This window comes from Centropristis striata, chromosome 13 (assembly GCF_030273125.1).
Source record: "Centropristis striata isolate RG_2023a ecotype Rhode Island chromosome 13, C.striata_1.0, whole genome shotgun sequence".
NCBI lineage: Eukaryota > Metazoa > Chordata > Actinopteri > Perciformes > Serranidae > Centropristis > Centropristis striata.
The window spans coordinates 8259516-8278069 of record NC_081529.1 but is presented as its reverse complement, the minus strand read 5'-3'; the positions used below and the strand labels follow the sequence as shown (position 1 = coordinate 8278069).

The window sequence follows — 18554 nt, the reverse complement described above, 5'->3', positions numbered from 1 at the left end:
ATGTGCTTCAGCGTTAAGAGCGTGTGTGTGTGTGTGTGTGTGTGCATATGAGTGAGTCATAAAGGGAAAAAGACAGAGAGAAAGAGAAGCGAGCGAACCTTTGTTCTCTACCTGTGAAGTGGACCTTTACAGGCAGGGAGAATATTACACATCTACTCTGCACATTATGTGCAGTTTTCAAAGTGTTTGTGTCTTCCAGCGCGCATCTGTGTGTGTGCATTTGTAACTTTTCCATCTTGTTTGTTCTGTCAGCATGTAAGTACCGATGTGCATGTTCACTTGTGTGTGTGTGTGTGTGTGTGTGTGTTAGTGCCTGAATGTGCGAATGTCTCCCCGGGGAAGTGAGCGAGTCCGTCCAGCAGTGTACTCACTTCCTCTCTCCACTCGCTCTCTCCATCTCCCTCCTACGACTTGTTCTCTGCGTGTTATGAAAGTGACCCATGTGGGTGTTATTGAGAATGAGTGAGCGAGGATCTGCGTTTGTGTATGTGTCTCAGCTGGTGTGTGTGTGTGTGTGTGTGCGCCAGTGTCTTTATGTGACTCTGCTAGCGAGGCTAAACTCATGTAATCAAGTGTATTGCCTCTAATATTTTAGATTAGGAGCATTAGGGGCAGCAGAAGTCAATGCGGCCCATGAAATCTGACACTGACTGCCAGAATCGAGTTATGACAAAATGTCGGCCTTCTTAAAGCCTTCATTGATTTTCTTTTCCTTCTTTTTGATCTTTTGTCTTTCCGAGCCGTAGCAAATTGTGTAAAGGCCCTCAGTGATCTCTGTGAGTGTTCAGAAGAGTGCATAGGCACGTCCTAGTGTGTGTGTATGTGCGTGTGTGTATGTGTGTGTGAGCAGCGGTCCAGATTTCGGTCCATTAAGGGTGTGTGATATACTGTAGTTTTGGCTTTGCTCCAAGTGTTGAAGGACATGGGTTGGCTTTATTAGATAGAGCAGATACAGCAGATATAGGGTGTGTGTGTGTGTGTGTGTGTGTGTGTGTGTGCTTATATTGCTCATGTTGTGGGGACATACATCTGTTGACACAGTCACATTGTGGGGACTCACCTTCCTTGTGGGGACAAAAGCCAAGTCCCCATAATGTAAATTATTACATTTTAGGAGGAAAACTATATAAACTAAATTTATTAAAGTTAGATTAAGTGTAGGGTAAGGGTAAGTATTGTGCAAGTTGCTTTTATGGTTAAGGTTAGTGTAAGTCTCTAGGAAATGAATGCCAGTTGACATAATGTCCCCAAAAGTGATGGAGACAAACGTGTGTGTGTGTGTGTGTGTATGTGTGTGTGTGTGTGTGTGTGTGAGAGAGAGAGAGAGACAGAGAGAGAGAGAGAGAGAGAAAGAGACAGACAGACAGACAGAGAGAAAGAGAGAGAGAGAGTCAGAGAGAGAGAAAGAGAGAGACAGAGAGAGAGAGAGAGAAAGAGACAGACAGACAGACAGAGAGAAAGAGAGAGAGAGAGTCAGAGAGAGAGAAAGAGAGAGAGAGAGAGAGAGAGAGAGATGAGATGAATGCCCCCTCCTTCGTCCCAATGACCATTCATCTGTGGAGGTGAGAAGGAGACGGCACATTACGGCACTTTTAGTCTGGCCGATAGAGTTTATTACAGGTGACCACACTCAGCTCAGTGCCCACTAAAGACACTGGCAGGTTGATTTAAATGGCTTTATATAACAGATTAAATTGGTCAGTTTAATGTAAATTATATAGCAAAAGTTTTACTGCCAGACAAAAAAAATCGACACAACGTCTTGTCTGTGACTTTTGAAGGTTGTTCAAACTTCACACCAAGTGGCACGGAGCGTGTTGTCAACCTGTGAACTCTGGGATACTATTGATCTGTTTGCCTTTTCCTTCATTAACAAAGTCAGGCAGTACAAGTGCAGCTCGCTCTTATAGGTTGAAGTATGAGAACCGACAACGACCTTACCTCGGGACCAATGTCGATTAGGGAATGTTTGGAGCCCAAAGTGAATTGTTGCAGCTGACTGAACTGTACGCACCCTTGGGTGAGGTGCTTAGCCCATCTGACATAAGTATTAGGCCCGTTGGGCAGAGGGTTGACCCGGAAAGGAAAGCTCATAATTCAAGGTATGAAAACACACTTCAGAGAGGAAATGAACCCTTCAGGTAGCTCCTATGGAAGCTAAATATATCTCAGTTCATCGGGCACAAAGAGGTGAACACTGACTAAAGAAACTAAAGAAAAACAAAAGCCAGAATCACTCCGGTGATGGCAGTTTATATGTGATTTTGTGGCTATGAGCACATATAACACATAGTTTTTAAAGAGCAGATAAGTGCTCTCCAGCTACAAGACTTTTATTTTATTTCCAGATGAACAAATTTTATTTTATAGTCGTACATTTTTGAAACAACTCGGTAGGGAAGTGTTTTAGGTGTTTGATTTAAACAAATTAATTTTCTTTGTACAACAAATTTACACAGCAAACTTATGATAAGTGACGCTGACATTGAAATGGTGTCTGAAATCAATGCTTTTTTGGGAGAGATTATGGATAATGCATAATGTTGGCTCCCACATAGTAATTATCTCACAGCCAATATGTAAAATATTTGAATTACTGTAAAACACAGAAAAAAAACAATTTATTTACTTTGTTATTTTCACTTATACAACCATACATCACTTACTGTGTAGGGAAAAACGTGTGAAAACAGATACAAGTCCAATTTCTATACCAAAGAGATACATAAGAGAGCTATGAGTAAATAAATAAGTAAATTAATCTCCTTTTTAAGAGCCAACTGTGGATTCAATTACAGTTAAAGTTTTTTTTAAGTTGGAATGTGTGCGGGTGTTTTGTTTCTCATCTTAAGACTTGTTTAGAATGAGAGAAAGTCAATATGATTTGAAAGAATTCTGTGTATTTAACAAAGGTCAGGTCAAATGTCTTTGTATTCAGGCCCAGCCGTTGGGGGTGGGTCAAAGGTTGAATGGCCCTCGACCCAGGGGCCCATTTAAAGGTCTATGGTTGACCCTCAAATGGGGTCAAGTACAGTAAGTTACTTACTTACTTATTTCACTGACTGAATACCAGTTCTATGTATTTACATGATAAATACATTTATTGTTATCATTAAAACACATTGCATGTGATACACAACGAACCTGGTCTCACAGGAATCCGTGAAATAGCCACGGATTCGCTTAACTCAAAATCCGTGGAATAGCCACGGAATCACTCAAATTTCCGTGAAACTGACACGGATTTTGCTACAATGCAAGTTAATGACAGTCATATCCCGTGGCTATTCCATGGATATTTTTTCCTATTGGTTTGTTCCAAGTCACGTGACTTTCAAGGTCCTGGCGGTCAGAACAAAAAACATGGCGGACAGTTCCCTCATTTTTAGTGAAAAAATCAATATTTTGACTTAGTTTCTGCATAAAAATGGATTTTGATTACATTTCTTGCGAGAAATATATGTTTTATTGTCTAAACATTCACTCAGTGAATGTACATAATCACTTTGTATGTTGGAATAGCCACGGGATATGACTGTCATTAACTTGCATTGTAACGAAATCCGTGTCAGTTTCACGGAAATTTGAGTGATTCCGTGGCTATTCCACGGATTTTGAGTTAAGCGAATCCGTGGCTATTTCACGGATTCCTGTGAGTGTCCATGTAGTCAAAACTTGATTGCCCCATTTTTACAATAACAGTCAGGTGTGCAGGACACCTGACTTTAATGTACAGATAAAGTCAAGTGAACTGTAGCCTGACTCACTCATTTCTCCAATCAGTGTTTACTTCTCTCCAATAACAGGACATTCCTTTCTCTTGTTGTTTAATTTTGAAGGGACTGTAAACGACAGTCAGAACATTAATACAGAGGCAAATAACTATTTACTATGTTGAGATATCGTGTAGTAATAGAGTCCTCACATTCCATCTGTGTGAGTTTTAATGGGAGCTGCCCTGTTCTTTACTGACAACAAAAACAACAACAACAACAACAACTAGTGTTGTGGTGGGCGGTCTGGCTTCATGTGCTTGGTAGTGCAGGTGATTAACACCTTCCCGACTCACAGTGTTGTTACGGAATAGGAATGGCAACCTGCCAGTTCTCCCTCAGGTCACACTATTCCCTCAGTCCCAACTGTTGCCATGTTTAGGACTGTTAGCGTTGTGTTGCTGCTAGCTACCAGCTCAGCCACCACCATGTTGAGAGCCATGTTGAGCCAATCAATATGCTCTGAATTGCGTACAGCCACGTAAGATTAACAGAGAAATTTAATGGCCACATTCTAATTTTTAAGAACATTTGAAAAAACTGTCTTGATTTTTTGTCCTTAATAATCATACTGGCCCTCATTTATCAAATTAGCGTATGACAGAAAGTGAGCCTAAAGCAGCCGTACGATCATTTCTACACAAGGCTCGGCATTTATCAACTTGGACGTGAGCGGAGGGTACGATCAGACCTCATGTCTGCTCTCAGTTCGCAAATTTCTATTTTATGTAACTTTATGCTTCTACTCCACTACATTTAGAGGCAAATGTTGTACTTTTTACTCCACTACATTTAGCCGACAGTTACTTTTCAGGTCCAGATTTAACATGAAAAACATGAGAAACACTTTGATGTTAATACTTTTGTACTTTTACTTCAGTCAGTTTTGAATGCAGGACTTTTACTTGTAGTGGTGTAATTTCACAGTGTGGTATTAGTACTTTTACTGAAGTAAGAGTTCTGAATACTTCTTCCACCACTGGTTAGGGGGCTTATTTGTTAATTTTATCCCCATTATCTATAATTCCTAATGGCTGGCCTGGTTGTTTTCATATTATTGTAATTCTGTTAAAAATGTGGATTTGTGAAACCACTGTATTTTTTTAACTTTTTGTCTGATCAGAATGGTATGTAGGTGTTGTGTTTTAGGTACAATGAGCTGTCGCTTCAGCATACACCTTTTCAGTATGTAGGGAAATAAGTCTCTCTGTTGTTCACATTGTTTTATATTGAACCATTCTCGTGGGAGTAATTTACATTTTTTTTCTATTCCCCAACCTGTTGAATAAATTTCAATTTCTGCCTCTGCACCCAAGCTGACTGCTCCGTGCGCCAAAGGCTGTTTTGTAATCGGAGCATTTTCTGCCTAAAACGGAATGAGAACAAAAAAAAGTTATTCTGCTTTTTTTTGCCTGATTTGTTGCCAAATAATTCACTCTGCTACTCTGAAAGCCCCAGTATCTTAACAGCACCTTATAAACAGCACTAACATCAATAATAATGAGATAGTGTTGCAGAAGGGAATCAGGTGAAATGTTCATTTGCACACTTTGCCAACAAACTCCTAATGAGACTGTCATATCATTTACACATGCACGACCATGGCGAGCACAAAGAGGCTTTACTTGTTGACCTGCAAAATCTGGCAGCTTTACATGACTGAACAGCTTTTAGATTTGTGTGCTGGTATGTATCTGACAAATACATTACACATAATTACTCACAAAGTGGGCTGCCAAAATAAAAGAAAGAGACAGACGGAGCTACGGGAAGACAAACAGTTATCTCCTCACCTCTCCCACCATGCCGTTCCACGTTCCATTGATCTTCTTGCCGTGTTTGCCGTTTGTGACAAGGTAGAGGTCGTAGGTGAACTTCACCTGCTTGGCAATCTTCTTCAGGATGTCAATACAGAATCCCTTACAGCAACGCTTTATGTAGATGCCCGAATCCTTCGTCTGATTGCTGCACGGACAAACAAACAAGGCAGATAAACAGATACTTATTTGACTGAATATGTACTTCCGTGTGAATTGGCATGAATTGTTAATTGTAGTCATGATTTGGTGGATTTGGCACTGTCACTCTCACACCGATGGAGTGTGAGCTGATTCTCCCTCTGGCTCAGTAAAGCTGTCGTGGGAAATTAACATCATTCACAGGCAAAATTTAGGCAGGGTTCTTCTTTTTTATTTCTACTTTGGTCAGTTCTGCAGTAGAAGGATCTGTATGTGCTGTGGTAAATGTTCACGATGATTTAATGCTTAACAGAAATGTATTTTTTTCTCGACATGCATTCTTATTGTTGTTTCACTCTGGTGTAGCAGAGCTGGAAGTCTCACAGTGTTTTGATCTGTTTCCGGCAGGGCACAGTGTTCCTCATGCAGGTCCCGCTCAGCGGATCCACGTCTTCCACGATGACAAACGGAGCCTCCTCCAACGTCACGATGGACAGGTGGTCGTCCTCCCTGGTGGCGGCGCCTCCGTATAGTTCATAGCGAGGCCACACGTGGTACTTCATGGACAGGGAACCATTCTCCCATTTACCAACCTGCAGAGACAGACAGCAAACAAGAGACATCCCCATTGCTTGAAAAAGAACTGCATTCTTGATATTAACCAGTGGGTTAAAGGGATAGTTTGGATTTTTTTTAAAAATGGGATTCTATGAGGTACTTATCCATGTAATATCCATGTGTATTAACCCTTTAGACCCAGCATGGAACAAGTCCGCCAGAGCAGATATTAAAATTTTTACATGCTGTAGTGCCATTTTTTGGAGCATTTTCATGTGCTATACATCAATACAACCCTTGTATCCCATATTGTAATAATATATATGGACTTAATAATATATGTGTCCATACTAATGAAATAAATTGCTTAAAAGTACAAAATGAAAAATAAAAAATCTCTTTTTTTTACACAAATTTTTCTAAATACAGAAAATCTTAGCTGTATTCCTCAAAAGTTTAAATGGAAAAAAGTTGCACAAAATCCTTTTAAACCACAGGAAATTTATTTTGAGTGTGTTCATAACTTACTTTTTGAGATACACTCATTTTTAATAAACTATAACCAAAACGAAAATAAAATGGACATTATACACATTTGCAAAAACACAGCATGTACATTAAAATAACCTATTTACAATAGTTCAATCAAATCTTTAAGTTCTCAGTAAAAAAAGAGCTGTAAAGTGGTAAAAAAAATATTATAAATATATCGCACAATTAAACGTTGATTTGGCCTTTGTTTAGTTTTTTAAAACAAGCTTTGTTGCTGCCCTTATCCACAGCAGTAGGCTACATTAATTAGCTTCCTTGCTGGTTCTCCAAACTGTGGGCATGCTGACCGCCATCTACTGTAGCTAATACAATGATTGATTAGTACCTCATACGACCCCACTTCAATAAATCCAATCTATCCCTTTAACTGCAATCATAGCGACTCACAGTTTGAACAAGTGGCTCATTGACTCAATGCTTACAAATGTAACAGCAAAATACATACATGAAATGAATCGCTGGGCAGGAATCGTATTAAAAAATGAACTCTTTAATTAAATTCCACGCTATAATGAGCCCGGTCCATCAAAAATAACTGCAGCTCCGCTCTTGCAAACAGTTTGCCAGAGTTAAAACACATCATCAAAAAGCAATGTAGACTTGACGCTTGTTACACAAAAGCACATCACTCTGATTTGGGTTTTAGTAACTCGTGTACTGTTTTCTGGGTTTAACTTTTGTCGTTGAAAAAACATATCACACGTAGATTTAACATAAAATGTGTAAGGAAAGCTATATCATTAAATTCTATATCTAACCAGGGGCTTTAAAAACACCAGAAGAGTGATAACTTGCTCTTTGTCCTTAGAAAACTGAGTTCTCAGTTTGACCTTTTGTTACACACATTAAGAAAAACACCAGCCTGAAAACATCTGGCAATGTAATCTTGTTGTTGCAATCTTTTGTGCAAATTCTGACACGTGGCAGAGATCACGTTGCTGAGAAATGGAATGGGAGTTTCATTAAGATGATATAAAACAGTTGGGGAGAAAAAGGAGAGAGGGGAGTTGCTCTGACTTTTCTTTTTTGCACTGCCTATACTTTGTTTTTTGTGGCACTTTTCCTCCTTTTACTACCATGTGTGTTTTAATATGAGAACAGTTTCCTGTGCAGGACTATATTTTCTTTTGTTAAATAGCTTGCTGTATTAAAATATCATGTTTCTTCAATGTGGATTTGTCTTATTGACTCTCATGTCAATTTTAAATAGGCATCAGTGTCTTTAGCAGTTAAAAGTAACAAGCCACCACAGTTCAAATGACAGTTAAGCCCCTTTTCCTCTCTACAAAAAAACCCACCAAGACATACTAACATCTGGCTTTTGTCCACTGGGAAGTTACCATAAAATTCATGTCTGGAAAAAAATTACTCTGCAGAAGTCACTGGTATTCATCAGAAGCATTCATCTCCATATCAGTCACTTTAAATAAAACTGAAATTAATACCGAATTATGTTAAATTTATGTTCAACAAGTGGTGAAAAACAGTTATCTTTTAGAAGGAGTAAATGTTTGCCGATGAACTTGACTTCGTTATATTTGACAATATGGTAACAGAGGTTTTCTTCTGACAATTGGACAATGAGTGTTCAAAGACATCATTTGGGTCATTGTCAGCCATTTAAAATGTAAATTAACTTATTAAACAGATTTATTTTTTACAATTGAATCAGTTCTTGATACACTTGTTGCATTTCAAAAGGCAGAACTCTGATTTAGTGAAATCATTAGAGTTGTGATGATACATTTTATCTTGATACCTGAGTCATGATACGATATTATTGCAATGTTAAGCATTTTGCGATATGGTGAATATTGCGATACAATATATTGCGATTTAACCGTTTAGCTGCATTTTGTGTCCACAAAATTAAATTCAATCAAGAATTGTTAACTGCAGCATTTTATCAAACTTTCAAAAACTTTAAGCTTTACTACTCTGAATTTTTCTGAATGAAACCTAAAAAAAGCCTTGGTTGAAGCATTATTTCAACAACTTCCTGACATTATATTGACGCAAATGATGCCTAGAGATTCCTTAGATCTTCTAGTTTCATATGATACCAGTATCTCCAGTATATATTCCTAAAAGTGAGCCTTCTAAGTCCTCCAGAAAAAAAACGCTAAATATCGACATTTGGCGGCCATGAATCGATATAAAATTGCCGTGCAAAATATCGCGATACTATGCTGTATTGAATTTTCCCCCACCTCTAGAAATCATGTGTAAAAATTGCATGTACGTATTGAATGACTGTTTGGGGAACAGAGACATTACACATTTAGTTTAACTTTCCCAGAAGCTGTTTAAGTGAAATATCAGCTGATTTGAAAAACAACATTTCTTTAGTAGTGATATAAAGTCATGTATTATGATTTAGAAGTATCATCTGTATAATGGGGAAGCCATCTGTTAAATTGAGCAATATGTTAATGGAGTTTGGTGTGTTTGTGACGTCAAACACGACACACCAGAAAAGAAGAGAACACTTCAGTCTAACACCTATTTTTAGCTTTTTTCTGGGTTTAAAAAACTTGCATATGCGCGCAGGAGAAACATGACAATAATAAAGGATGAAAGTGAATACGGTGACGTAGGAAGTAAGTGGCGAGAGAGGAGAGAAAACAAAAGAGGAGAGGAGAGAAGAGGACTGGGACTCAGCGTAGAGAATGAGAACAAGGTTAGCGTGAAGGGCGACTGAAACGGGGGAAAGAGCAGAATTCAGATCAAGAGGAGAGGGTGTGGAGAGAATTGGATGGAGAGATTAAATGAAGAAAAAAGGAAATATGAGGAACAGCAGAGAGAAAGAGTCAAGTGAGTGTCTGTGGGACAGAAAGAAAGAAAGCTGGACATGGAGCTCTTTCACATGCAAAATGCTGCCTCTTCTGCAGAGGAGTGTCCAGCTTTAGATCTGGAGGGCCCTCCAGCCCCTGTGGCTCTACTCCACTGAGTCAGCGTCATCAATTAGTACATTTCCCGCCAGATGCCAGCCACGTGAAACCATACCTGGAGTCTGTGCCTATGCCCTTTCCTCTAGAAGTGCCCACTCGGCCACTTTCACGGAGAGAAAGATGTGGGTGGAAATGGATATGGATCATCAGCTAATTGGACACAGTGTAATGGGAGAGAGGGCAGGACAGGGAGCTGAGGCGCCAGTGTGTAAAGTCAGGTTGGCACACTCGTTAAATATGGAAATGTACACACACGCACACACACATATTGCACTCCAGGGGACACAAAGTTGCCAAGGCTGCCTGGAATGGACAAGCTAATCTCTGGGGGACAATGCAGCCTTCTTCATCTGGACAAAACAAAATGAGTGAGCGGGAGAATGTGAAAGAGATAGACAGGGATGAGAGAGAAGGAGAGAAGAAGAGGGGTGGGGGAGAGAGGGGGTGGGGGGGTGGAGAGAAAAGGGTTAAAATCAGCCCGGAGGGGAGTAAACTGGACCGGACAGTACAGAGTCTTCACACTACTTCAAAGGTGCAGTGGAAGCATGGTTGTAGGAGCTGGAACTCATTAGGATCCAAGAAAAGTGGTTCAGCTGGAAGTCAAGCTAAGAATTAAACATGAGTGAAGGAGCTGGGGGAAGAAAAGAGAAGGGGTGGTGCAGACTGCAAGGGGAAAGAGAGAGGGAGAGAGAGAGAGAGAGAGAGAGACAGGAGGGGAGCGATTCACCTTGTTCTCTGATCAGAGGACAGAATATAGATTAGAGAGGCAGAAGAAAGAGAGAAACACTGAGAATAAAAAATAGGGAGAGTCAAAGGAGTCAGACTGCAGGACACAGACACAATGGAGGGTGAGCATAAGGAAACACAGACGCAGGCTGGTGACTTTGCAGCTGGTGCGGACCATCAAGTTCATTTAAGGTTGTTGGTTGGACTGTGACTCAGGGCTGTTGTTGCCCCGCCTGCACCACACACCTCATCCTCCACTCTCCCGTACTTAGAGAGTTTCAATCTGTTTCTCCGTCCATACGGTAGAATTTTAAAACGGTGTTTGTTAAGAGAAAGCTGACTCAGCACATATAAAGTTTGACTGAAGTTTTGGTTTTACCCATGAAGTTGCACATTCACATGGGACAGGAGCCACAGTCTTTAATGGCAGAACTTCTGAAGCTCCGGCAGCCGCCAGAAGGCTGGAAAGGCACGTTGGGTAACGTTGGGCAAAAAAAAGTCAGATTTTCAAATTTCCTAAAAAAAAATTAAAAAAATGTGGGTGTGGGATGTCTCAAACAAATTTCAGCTAAAAATAGTGATATTTCATCAAATCACTTTATTCGACATGTCTCATCTAAAATGTGGCCAAAATGCATTTGCACAAACTGAATCTAAATTCTCTTCTCAGCACAACTGGGAATAAACTTGTTTTTTCTTTTTCAAGTGTGTTACTCAAATGAAATGTTTAAGTTTTATAAATCTATCTTGGACTTCTGTCTACATATTTGTGTTTACACTTGTGTAGAAAGCTCAGCCAATATGGCCTGTGTTCTCAGGACTTCATACAGATGCAGGTCCCCAGAGTCAGAACAGAACTGGGCAAAAGACTGTTAAATGTTCTTCCTAACGTCTACCTGGAACGATGTTCTTGTAACTCTGGGGGAATTCAAGTCAATTTTAAAAGACAGAGAAATAAGCTCAATTGGACCTTGTGATGCTCTGTGTAATCTTGTCAGCCAACTCTTGTTTTTCTTGACTGTATTTTATTTGCGTCTTGTGTGTTTGGCGTAACCATTTAGATTTTGTGCTTCTGTCTTGGCCAGGTCACTCTTGGAAAAAAGGTTTTAAATCTCTTATTTACGTGGTTAAATAAAGGATATTGCATTGTAAGTTCTCCCAACTTCTAGCCATAATTGTGGTGCAAAACATAAATATTGCAGTGAAAAACAAAGCCATAGTAAAATGTTAGGGGAGCAGAAAGACGCCCTAAAACTGCTTGATGTTCAGATGTTTGAAGGCCTGCGGCACAGTTTGTGCTTAAACCATGCAGATGCTTATTTGTATGCATAATATCTATAAATATCTTCTTGTGCATGAGAATGTGCCCACTTCAGAACCACTTCTGACCACGCCTACCATCAAATCCTCTTTGGTACACAGGTGCGATCCTAAATTACAGACACACAAACCGACTTCACAGTCGAGCACGTAAACACAACAGATAGACTGTAAACTGTCGTTGCTGAAGATCTGCATTTTCATTTTCATTTGGAAAACAAGGTAATCATCTCTGTCAGAATGAATCTGTGCCACTATTTGTCTTGTTTGTTCAGCGCTGCATTACCGAGCACCTGTAGCGCCGTATGAGAGATCCAGACGATCCGTTTCAGCAAGCATTCATAATGAACTGTCACGTTCGGTGTGGAGGATAATTCCACTTTTGCTTTTTAAGCAAAAATAGAAAACACAGGAAATAAAATGTTTTGTTGAATTTGTCATTTCAATTTCCATTTTTTCCTTTTTTAACAACGAGTGTGGAACCACTAGAAACGTAGAACATGGTGCAAAATACAATAAAACTAGTAACAGTGCAGGAACACATAAACTGAGACCCTCCCACAACCTACTCACAGGACACTACAGCATCTAGCTTCATTGTCTGTCATGTTTGTGCTCTTTATATCTTTCACAGTTGTTCACACTTTTGTCCACAACATGTAACTGTACATTAAGGGTGCTGGGAGTCAAAGGGATGTGGATGACCTTATTTGGTAGAGGAGTGAATCAGCAGAGGCCCCACGATACCATATTAATGCGATTTTGAGCAATTTGCGATATGGTGAGTATTGCAATACAATAGATTGCGTTTTAAGTGTTGAACTGCATTTTGTGTCAACAAAATTAAATTCACTCAAGAATTGTTTTGTCAAATGAAATAATCTAACTTTAGTCTTTTTATTTCTCCACAATGAGAGTCAAACCCACAGACTGACCAACAAAGTATTCAGCCAAACTGAACTGAACTGATATCAAACATGTATGGACGACAACAACTGCAGCATTTTATCAAACTTTCCTCAACTTAAAGATTCACTGCCTTAAATTTTTTGTGATGCGTATAGATTCCTTAGAACTTCTAGTTTCATGTGATGTGTCTCTCCAGTATATTTCAAAAAGTGAGTCCGCTACGGCCTCTGGCAAAAAGAATACAGATTGTTGCTAAAGCAAGCTAATTGTAGCTTGTTGGTGCTAAATATCCATACTTGCGGCCATGAATCGATATAAAATTGCCATGCAAAATATCGCAATGCTATGCTGTATCGATATTTTCCCCTACCTCTAGTATTTGGCATTCTGGGTGCATTTCTGTATGTTAATAAGCCTATACGTGCACAAGCTGTATGCAGAAAAAATGTAATATGTCACTGTTGTATGCATGAAGGAGTGGGTACATATGTTGGTACTACTAACTTGTTTTTATAGACAGTTCTTAACGGCACCTACACACAATGTTTACTAATCACATTACACAACTGTCTGTCTTATAATGGGATGACGTGAAGTTGTTGTGGTTTGCATACTGCATGAGCAATCAGCGACAGGCTGTCATATATTATGGGACATTTCACAAGGAGGAATCTGTGACAGGTCTGTCTGGTCTCCAGTCTATAAAACTTAGTGTGTGTGTGTGTGTGTGTGTGTGTGTGTGTGTGTGTGTGTGTGTGTGTGTGAAGAGTTAACATGTGAGACAGGGTGTTCTCCAAAAATGTATGTTCGCAAGAAGCTAGAAAAGTTTAGTGCTAATTTGCAGTGAAAAGAAGGTAAATAAATAATTTTGCGATGAAAGCAGGTAGCTGCCTACTTGTGTTGTGGCTGGACAAGGAAATGGTTTTACTTAATTTTATTCAAATAACTGAAATTCTTGGGTGTATTCATTATGATAGAAACTCTATTTTTGCTCATTTATTCCGATAGAGACTATTATGTAGAAAGTAAATTATCTGGGGCTTGCATCGGCAAGCTGCAGATCTGATTATTACAGAGATTTTTTTGTGCAAGCCTATTTTTGTATGTGCAAAACATGCATTTCTTTATTTTTCCTATATGAAAATTCTTCTTTTAAAGAATGTCCTTTTGCACTAACTATGTGCAGTATGTGATCTTCCAACCTATCTTTGTTTCAGTTATATAAGTACACTTACATGTACCCAGTATTACATAGACACTGGTGATATTTTTATAAAAATACCAGATAAATGCACCCTATCTGGACGTTATGATACTGTTTAATGGGAGTTTATCAGCACTTATCATCCCATAAGTATAGGTAAGTAGGGGCCTACTCTACCTTCTAGTAAGTTGTTATCAGCCCATTCAGTGGCCTGCCTGCTCCATCTTCTAGCAGGTCAAATACATTGTTATCAGTTCATTCAATGCCCGGTTGCTGTTTTTATCATATTCCACTTTCAGTTTTGTTCGGTTTAGGCCCCTAAAAAGGCTGCAGTTTGGTCCGGTTTAGGCTACAAAACTCGTACATCACATATTTGTGTTAACATGACACAGAAGTTAAGTGACATTACTTCAAATAATATTATTTTTTAACATGGGACACAAACCCCAGTCTCCTGGGTGAATGTCCTGGGTTTCTTTGACCTTCTCACACACCTGAAAAGTGACTTTTCATACTTTATACTACCGTGCTTCCCCTTTTGCTTTCACACTCGTCACACGTCAATTCTTCCTTGGCTTTGTTAAAAAATATTATGGCCACAAGATTGGCGCCACCAACAACAATATATTGTCTATTGAATGGGCTGATGACAACCTACTAGAAGGTGGAACAGACTATTTGCCCATTCTTACATTAGAGGTGTAGGAAAAAAATGATTAAGCATACTATTGTAATATTTTGCGTGGCAATATTGCATCAATTCATGGCCGCCCGGCGCTTGGCATGCTGTCAATATTTTTGGCTTTTTTACTTTAGGAATATACTAGAGATACTGGTAACTAGAAAATCTTCCTCTTAAAAGGAATGTATAGGCACCATGCACATCAGGATATTGTGTCGGGAAGTTGTCGAAATAATGCTGCAAAGTTAGGTTTCATTTAATTTCATTCAAAAAAATTTCAGAGCAGTGAAGCTTAAAATTGAGGAAAGTTTGATAAAATGCTGCAGTTGTTGTCATCCATACATGTTTGATATCAGCTCAGTTCAGTTTGACTGAATACTTTGTTGGTCAGTCTGTGGGTTTGACTCGTTGTGGAGAAATAAAAAGACTGAAGTGAGATAAATAGACTTCTCTTATTTGACAAAAAAAATCTTGACTGAATTGAATTTTGTGGACACAAAATGCAGTTAAACAGTTAAGTCTAAAAAATATATATATTGTACCACAATACTCAACATATTGCAAAATGCTTAAAATCGCAATAATATTGTATTGTGACTCAAGTATCATGATAAAATCGTATCATGGGGCCTCTGCTGACTTACACCTCTTACTTACATAAAAAAAAAAAAACTTCTATTCAATAGGCTGAACATGACCAAACCAGCTGATAAATGATGAGCAGTATGTTATAGCTTATTAAACTTTTTAAAAATGAACAGACAAGCATTTTTACTATACTACCACTCTGGAGCCTGAACTGCAGAGTGTTACTCAAAGGCACCTTCGCAGAGTTGATAACATCTAATCAGCACCTATAAAGTTTAAGGCTTAAAATGCTTAAAAAGTGAAAATCAGATGATAAGCGACGCAGATAGAAAGACAGATATTTTTGGACCAATCAGGTGTTGTACTTACAGGATATGGCTGCACACACACACACACACACACACACAGACACAACCACACACTTCTCTTGTGTCTCACTCACCCTTTCCCACTGTCTCTCCTTGTTGAGCAGAATGATGACCAGCTTGGGGTGCATCTGGTATCCGTCCTCACTGAACGACAGATTACGCCCCTCAAACGTCACATTCATCAGGTACCTGTAGAGGAAAACATCAAGGAGAGAGACAGAGAGAGAGACTCATTGAGACATGTATCACTTCCTGAAAAATATCTCTGTCAGTGGCACCTCTCAACTGTTGTATTTGCTCTATACATCTATATCATGACTCAATTCCTCCCAAAATTAAAGTTTCATGGTGTGTCAATTTATCTTTTAAGCATTTATCTTTTCAGACAAACCCACTGACATTACACAAATTCATCATCTGCCAGGGAACAGCTAGCAGCCAATGGCTAAGAAGGGTTTTCATAAATAGATGAACATACATTAGTCATCAGCTGCAGACAGACACTTGAGCAAAACAGAAGTGATGATTTTAAGTCGGGACGAAGGAAAAATAATTACAGAAAATTATCTCTCCAATCATCCCAGGTTCAATGTGTCCTCCCTTATTGATGTGATATTAAAGGAATGATTCTATATACTGGGAAATATGCTCATTTGCTTTCTGGTGCAGAGAAGGATGAGAAGATTGATTATACTCTCGTATCTGTCCATCATAGACTGTATAAAAGAAGTTGATGTCGCCACTGTGATATCACAAAGACCATAAACTCATTAGGAAAATGTTTAATGAGGCAAGAAACCGAGTGAGAAGTAGGATCATTTTCTAATATACTTCTATAGGCGTGTTTCCATTAGGTACTATTTTACCTCTAGTGAGCTGCTATGGGTGTGGCTCGGGAGAGAGGATCCACCCAACTTCACAGGTTAGCGGCTCAGAAAGTACCTGCCTCGGGTAGGTACTTTCTGAGCCACTACTAACTAGTCGATGCTGATTGGATACGGTTGAAGGGGGATATGACGTGAGTAGAACTCGACACAACCATAACATAACAGCGCCTTTTTAAAAAAGAAATAAGCAGAGCAGACTGAGACGACAGAATCAAGAACAAGAAACTAAAGAAGACAAGACGATGTTGATGTCTCGACTGTTTGGACTTGCCGCGTCGGTCTGTTGTCAGCGTCGTGTCACTGATGTCACGGTCAAAATTGTTGCTGAATAATCATGTAAGTGTCGCTGCTACAAAAGTACCTGTATGGGAACAGAGGCTGAGTGGAGGAAACTAGTGGGCGGAGCCAAAACACTCACCCGCTTTACAAAAAGTACTCAGTGGAAACACGCTTTAGAAAGAAATCAGGTTTAAAGAACCTCCACATTAACTTCACTTTTCAGACCCCGCTTGTTATCCGGCGGCAACCTCTGAGCAGGGAGGTAAACCAGGAAGTGCCTTAAACCTGCATTCTACCAAAAATTCCTGCAGGGGGCGCTAAATTTGGCTGCAAAAAAAATGAGAAAACTTCTCATTTGATTTATTACCTCAGAATTTCTTTTAGGACACTATCGTCTCAATCACTAGTAAAAAATCTTCTTCAAGACAATTTGATGTTAATAGTTCAAATAAAATATATTTCCAATGAGAAGAAAATAGAAGATAAAGAATTATATGATTTGGGGCGTGGCTAGTGTTGATTGACAGGTCACTAACAAGGCGAGCCGTCATCAGGAGAGAAGCAGAGCAATGCGTATCCACGGCAACGTGTCAATAAAGTTATATATAATGTAAATGGATATAAAAAAGGACGTTTACTGTTTTGGTCTCATAACTTTGACCCTTTCACTGTATTTTTACTTAATGACAGTTTATTTGAACGTTTTGTTCAGTAAAAATGTCTTGTTCAGGGTTTGGTTGGACTATCAGACACTCCAAGGAGTCGCTGGTCAGTTTTCTGAGGTGAGTAATATACATTTTGTTTTGTTTTTTGCCAAAACTAGCATCCCAGACAATGCTCCAGTTAATGCTAACATGAATCAGTCAGGTTGAGGTGTAGAGAGGCTGTAGTCAGTGTCGTCAGATGCCTCTCACTCCTCCACAGTCCAAATATGGTCTGCTCCCCGTATCGGAAACAAGATGGCAACGCAAGATGGCGACGAGTGTAACGCTGAACTCAAAGCTTCCAACGGGCCACAAACCAATGGGTGACGTCACAGTGACTACGTCAATTATTTATATACAGTCTATGCTTGTTATCCATTAAATATGAAGCGACAGCCAGTTAGCTTAGCTTAGCGCAAAGTTTTGGGGGAAAAGCTAACTTAGCTCTGTCCAACTAAACAGTGACCAATCACAGCAGACTGAGCATTTTAGGGAGGGGCGCTTAAAGAGACTAAAACTGGGCGTTTCAGGCACAGTGTGAATAAAGGTATATTCAGATTCCTTCTTTGAAGATTAAACATGTAAATATGTTTTAGTAGAAACCCAAAATATAAGTATGAACCTGAAAATTAGCATGATATGTACCCTTTAATTAGTGAGCTGAGGAGGTGCTGGTTGGTGGGTTTTTTACCTTCAGACAGAAGTTTTTCCCTGTTTCCAGTCTTTGTGCTAAGCTAAGCTAACTGCCTTATGTGTCCCTGGCTGGATGTGTTTTTTTGAATAACGGACTCCATCTTATTGTTGTGATAAAAAGTTAAACACTAAATGCATCGTCATCTTCATATCTTCATGTCAGCAAAAAGAAATGCAGTATATAATTAAATTCCATTTCTCAAGTGTGACCTAAATATTGAATTTGAAACCATTGCTTGGACAGCTTTGGAAATTGTACACACACACACCCACACACACACACACACCATCATCATCATCATCATCATCATCATCATCATCATCATCATCACCATCGTTTTTTATATTGAAATTGCACTTTAAATACACAAATTAAATCTCTCAAAACAATGTATTTATTAT

At 39.2% G+C, this 18554-nt stretch overlaps 1 protein-coding gene across 4 annotated transcripts in view; it reads right to left on the bottom strand.

The window, feature by feature from the left end:
- The window catches only part of grin2ba (glutamate receptor, ionotropic, N-methyl D-aspartate 2B, genome duplicate a), a 184192-nt gene that overhangs the window by 39262 nt on the left and 126376 nt on the right, over positions 1-18554 (bottom strand). For all 4 annotated transcript variants that reach the window (XM_059347242.1, XM_059347241.1, XM_059347243.1 and 1 more), the window contains 3 exons: positions 15664-15778; positions 6116-6324; positions 5567-5738 (listed from right to left, as the gene is read on the bottom strand). In XM_059347242.1, the coding sequence (XP_059203225.1) occupies positions 5567-5738; positions 6116-6324; positions 15664-15778 (496 nt within the window). The remainder of the gene's footprint in view (positions 1-5566; positions 5739-6115; positions 6325-15663; positions 15779-18554) is intronic.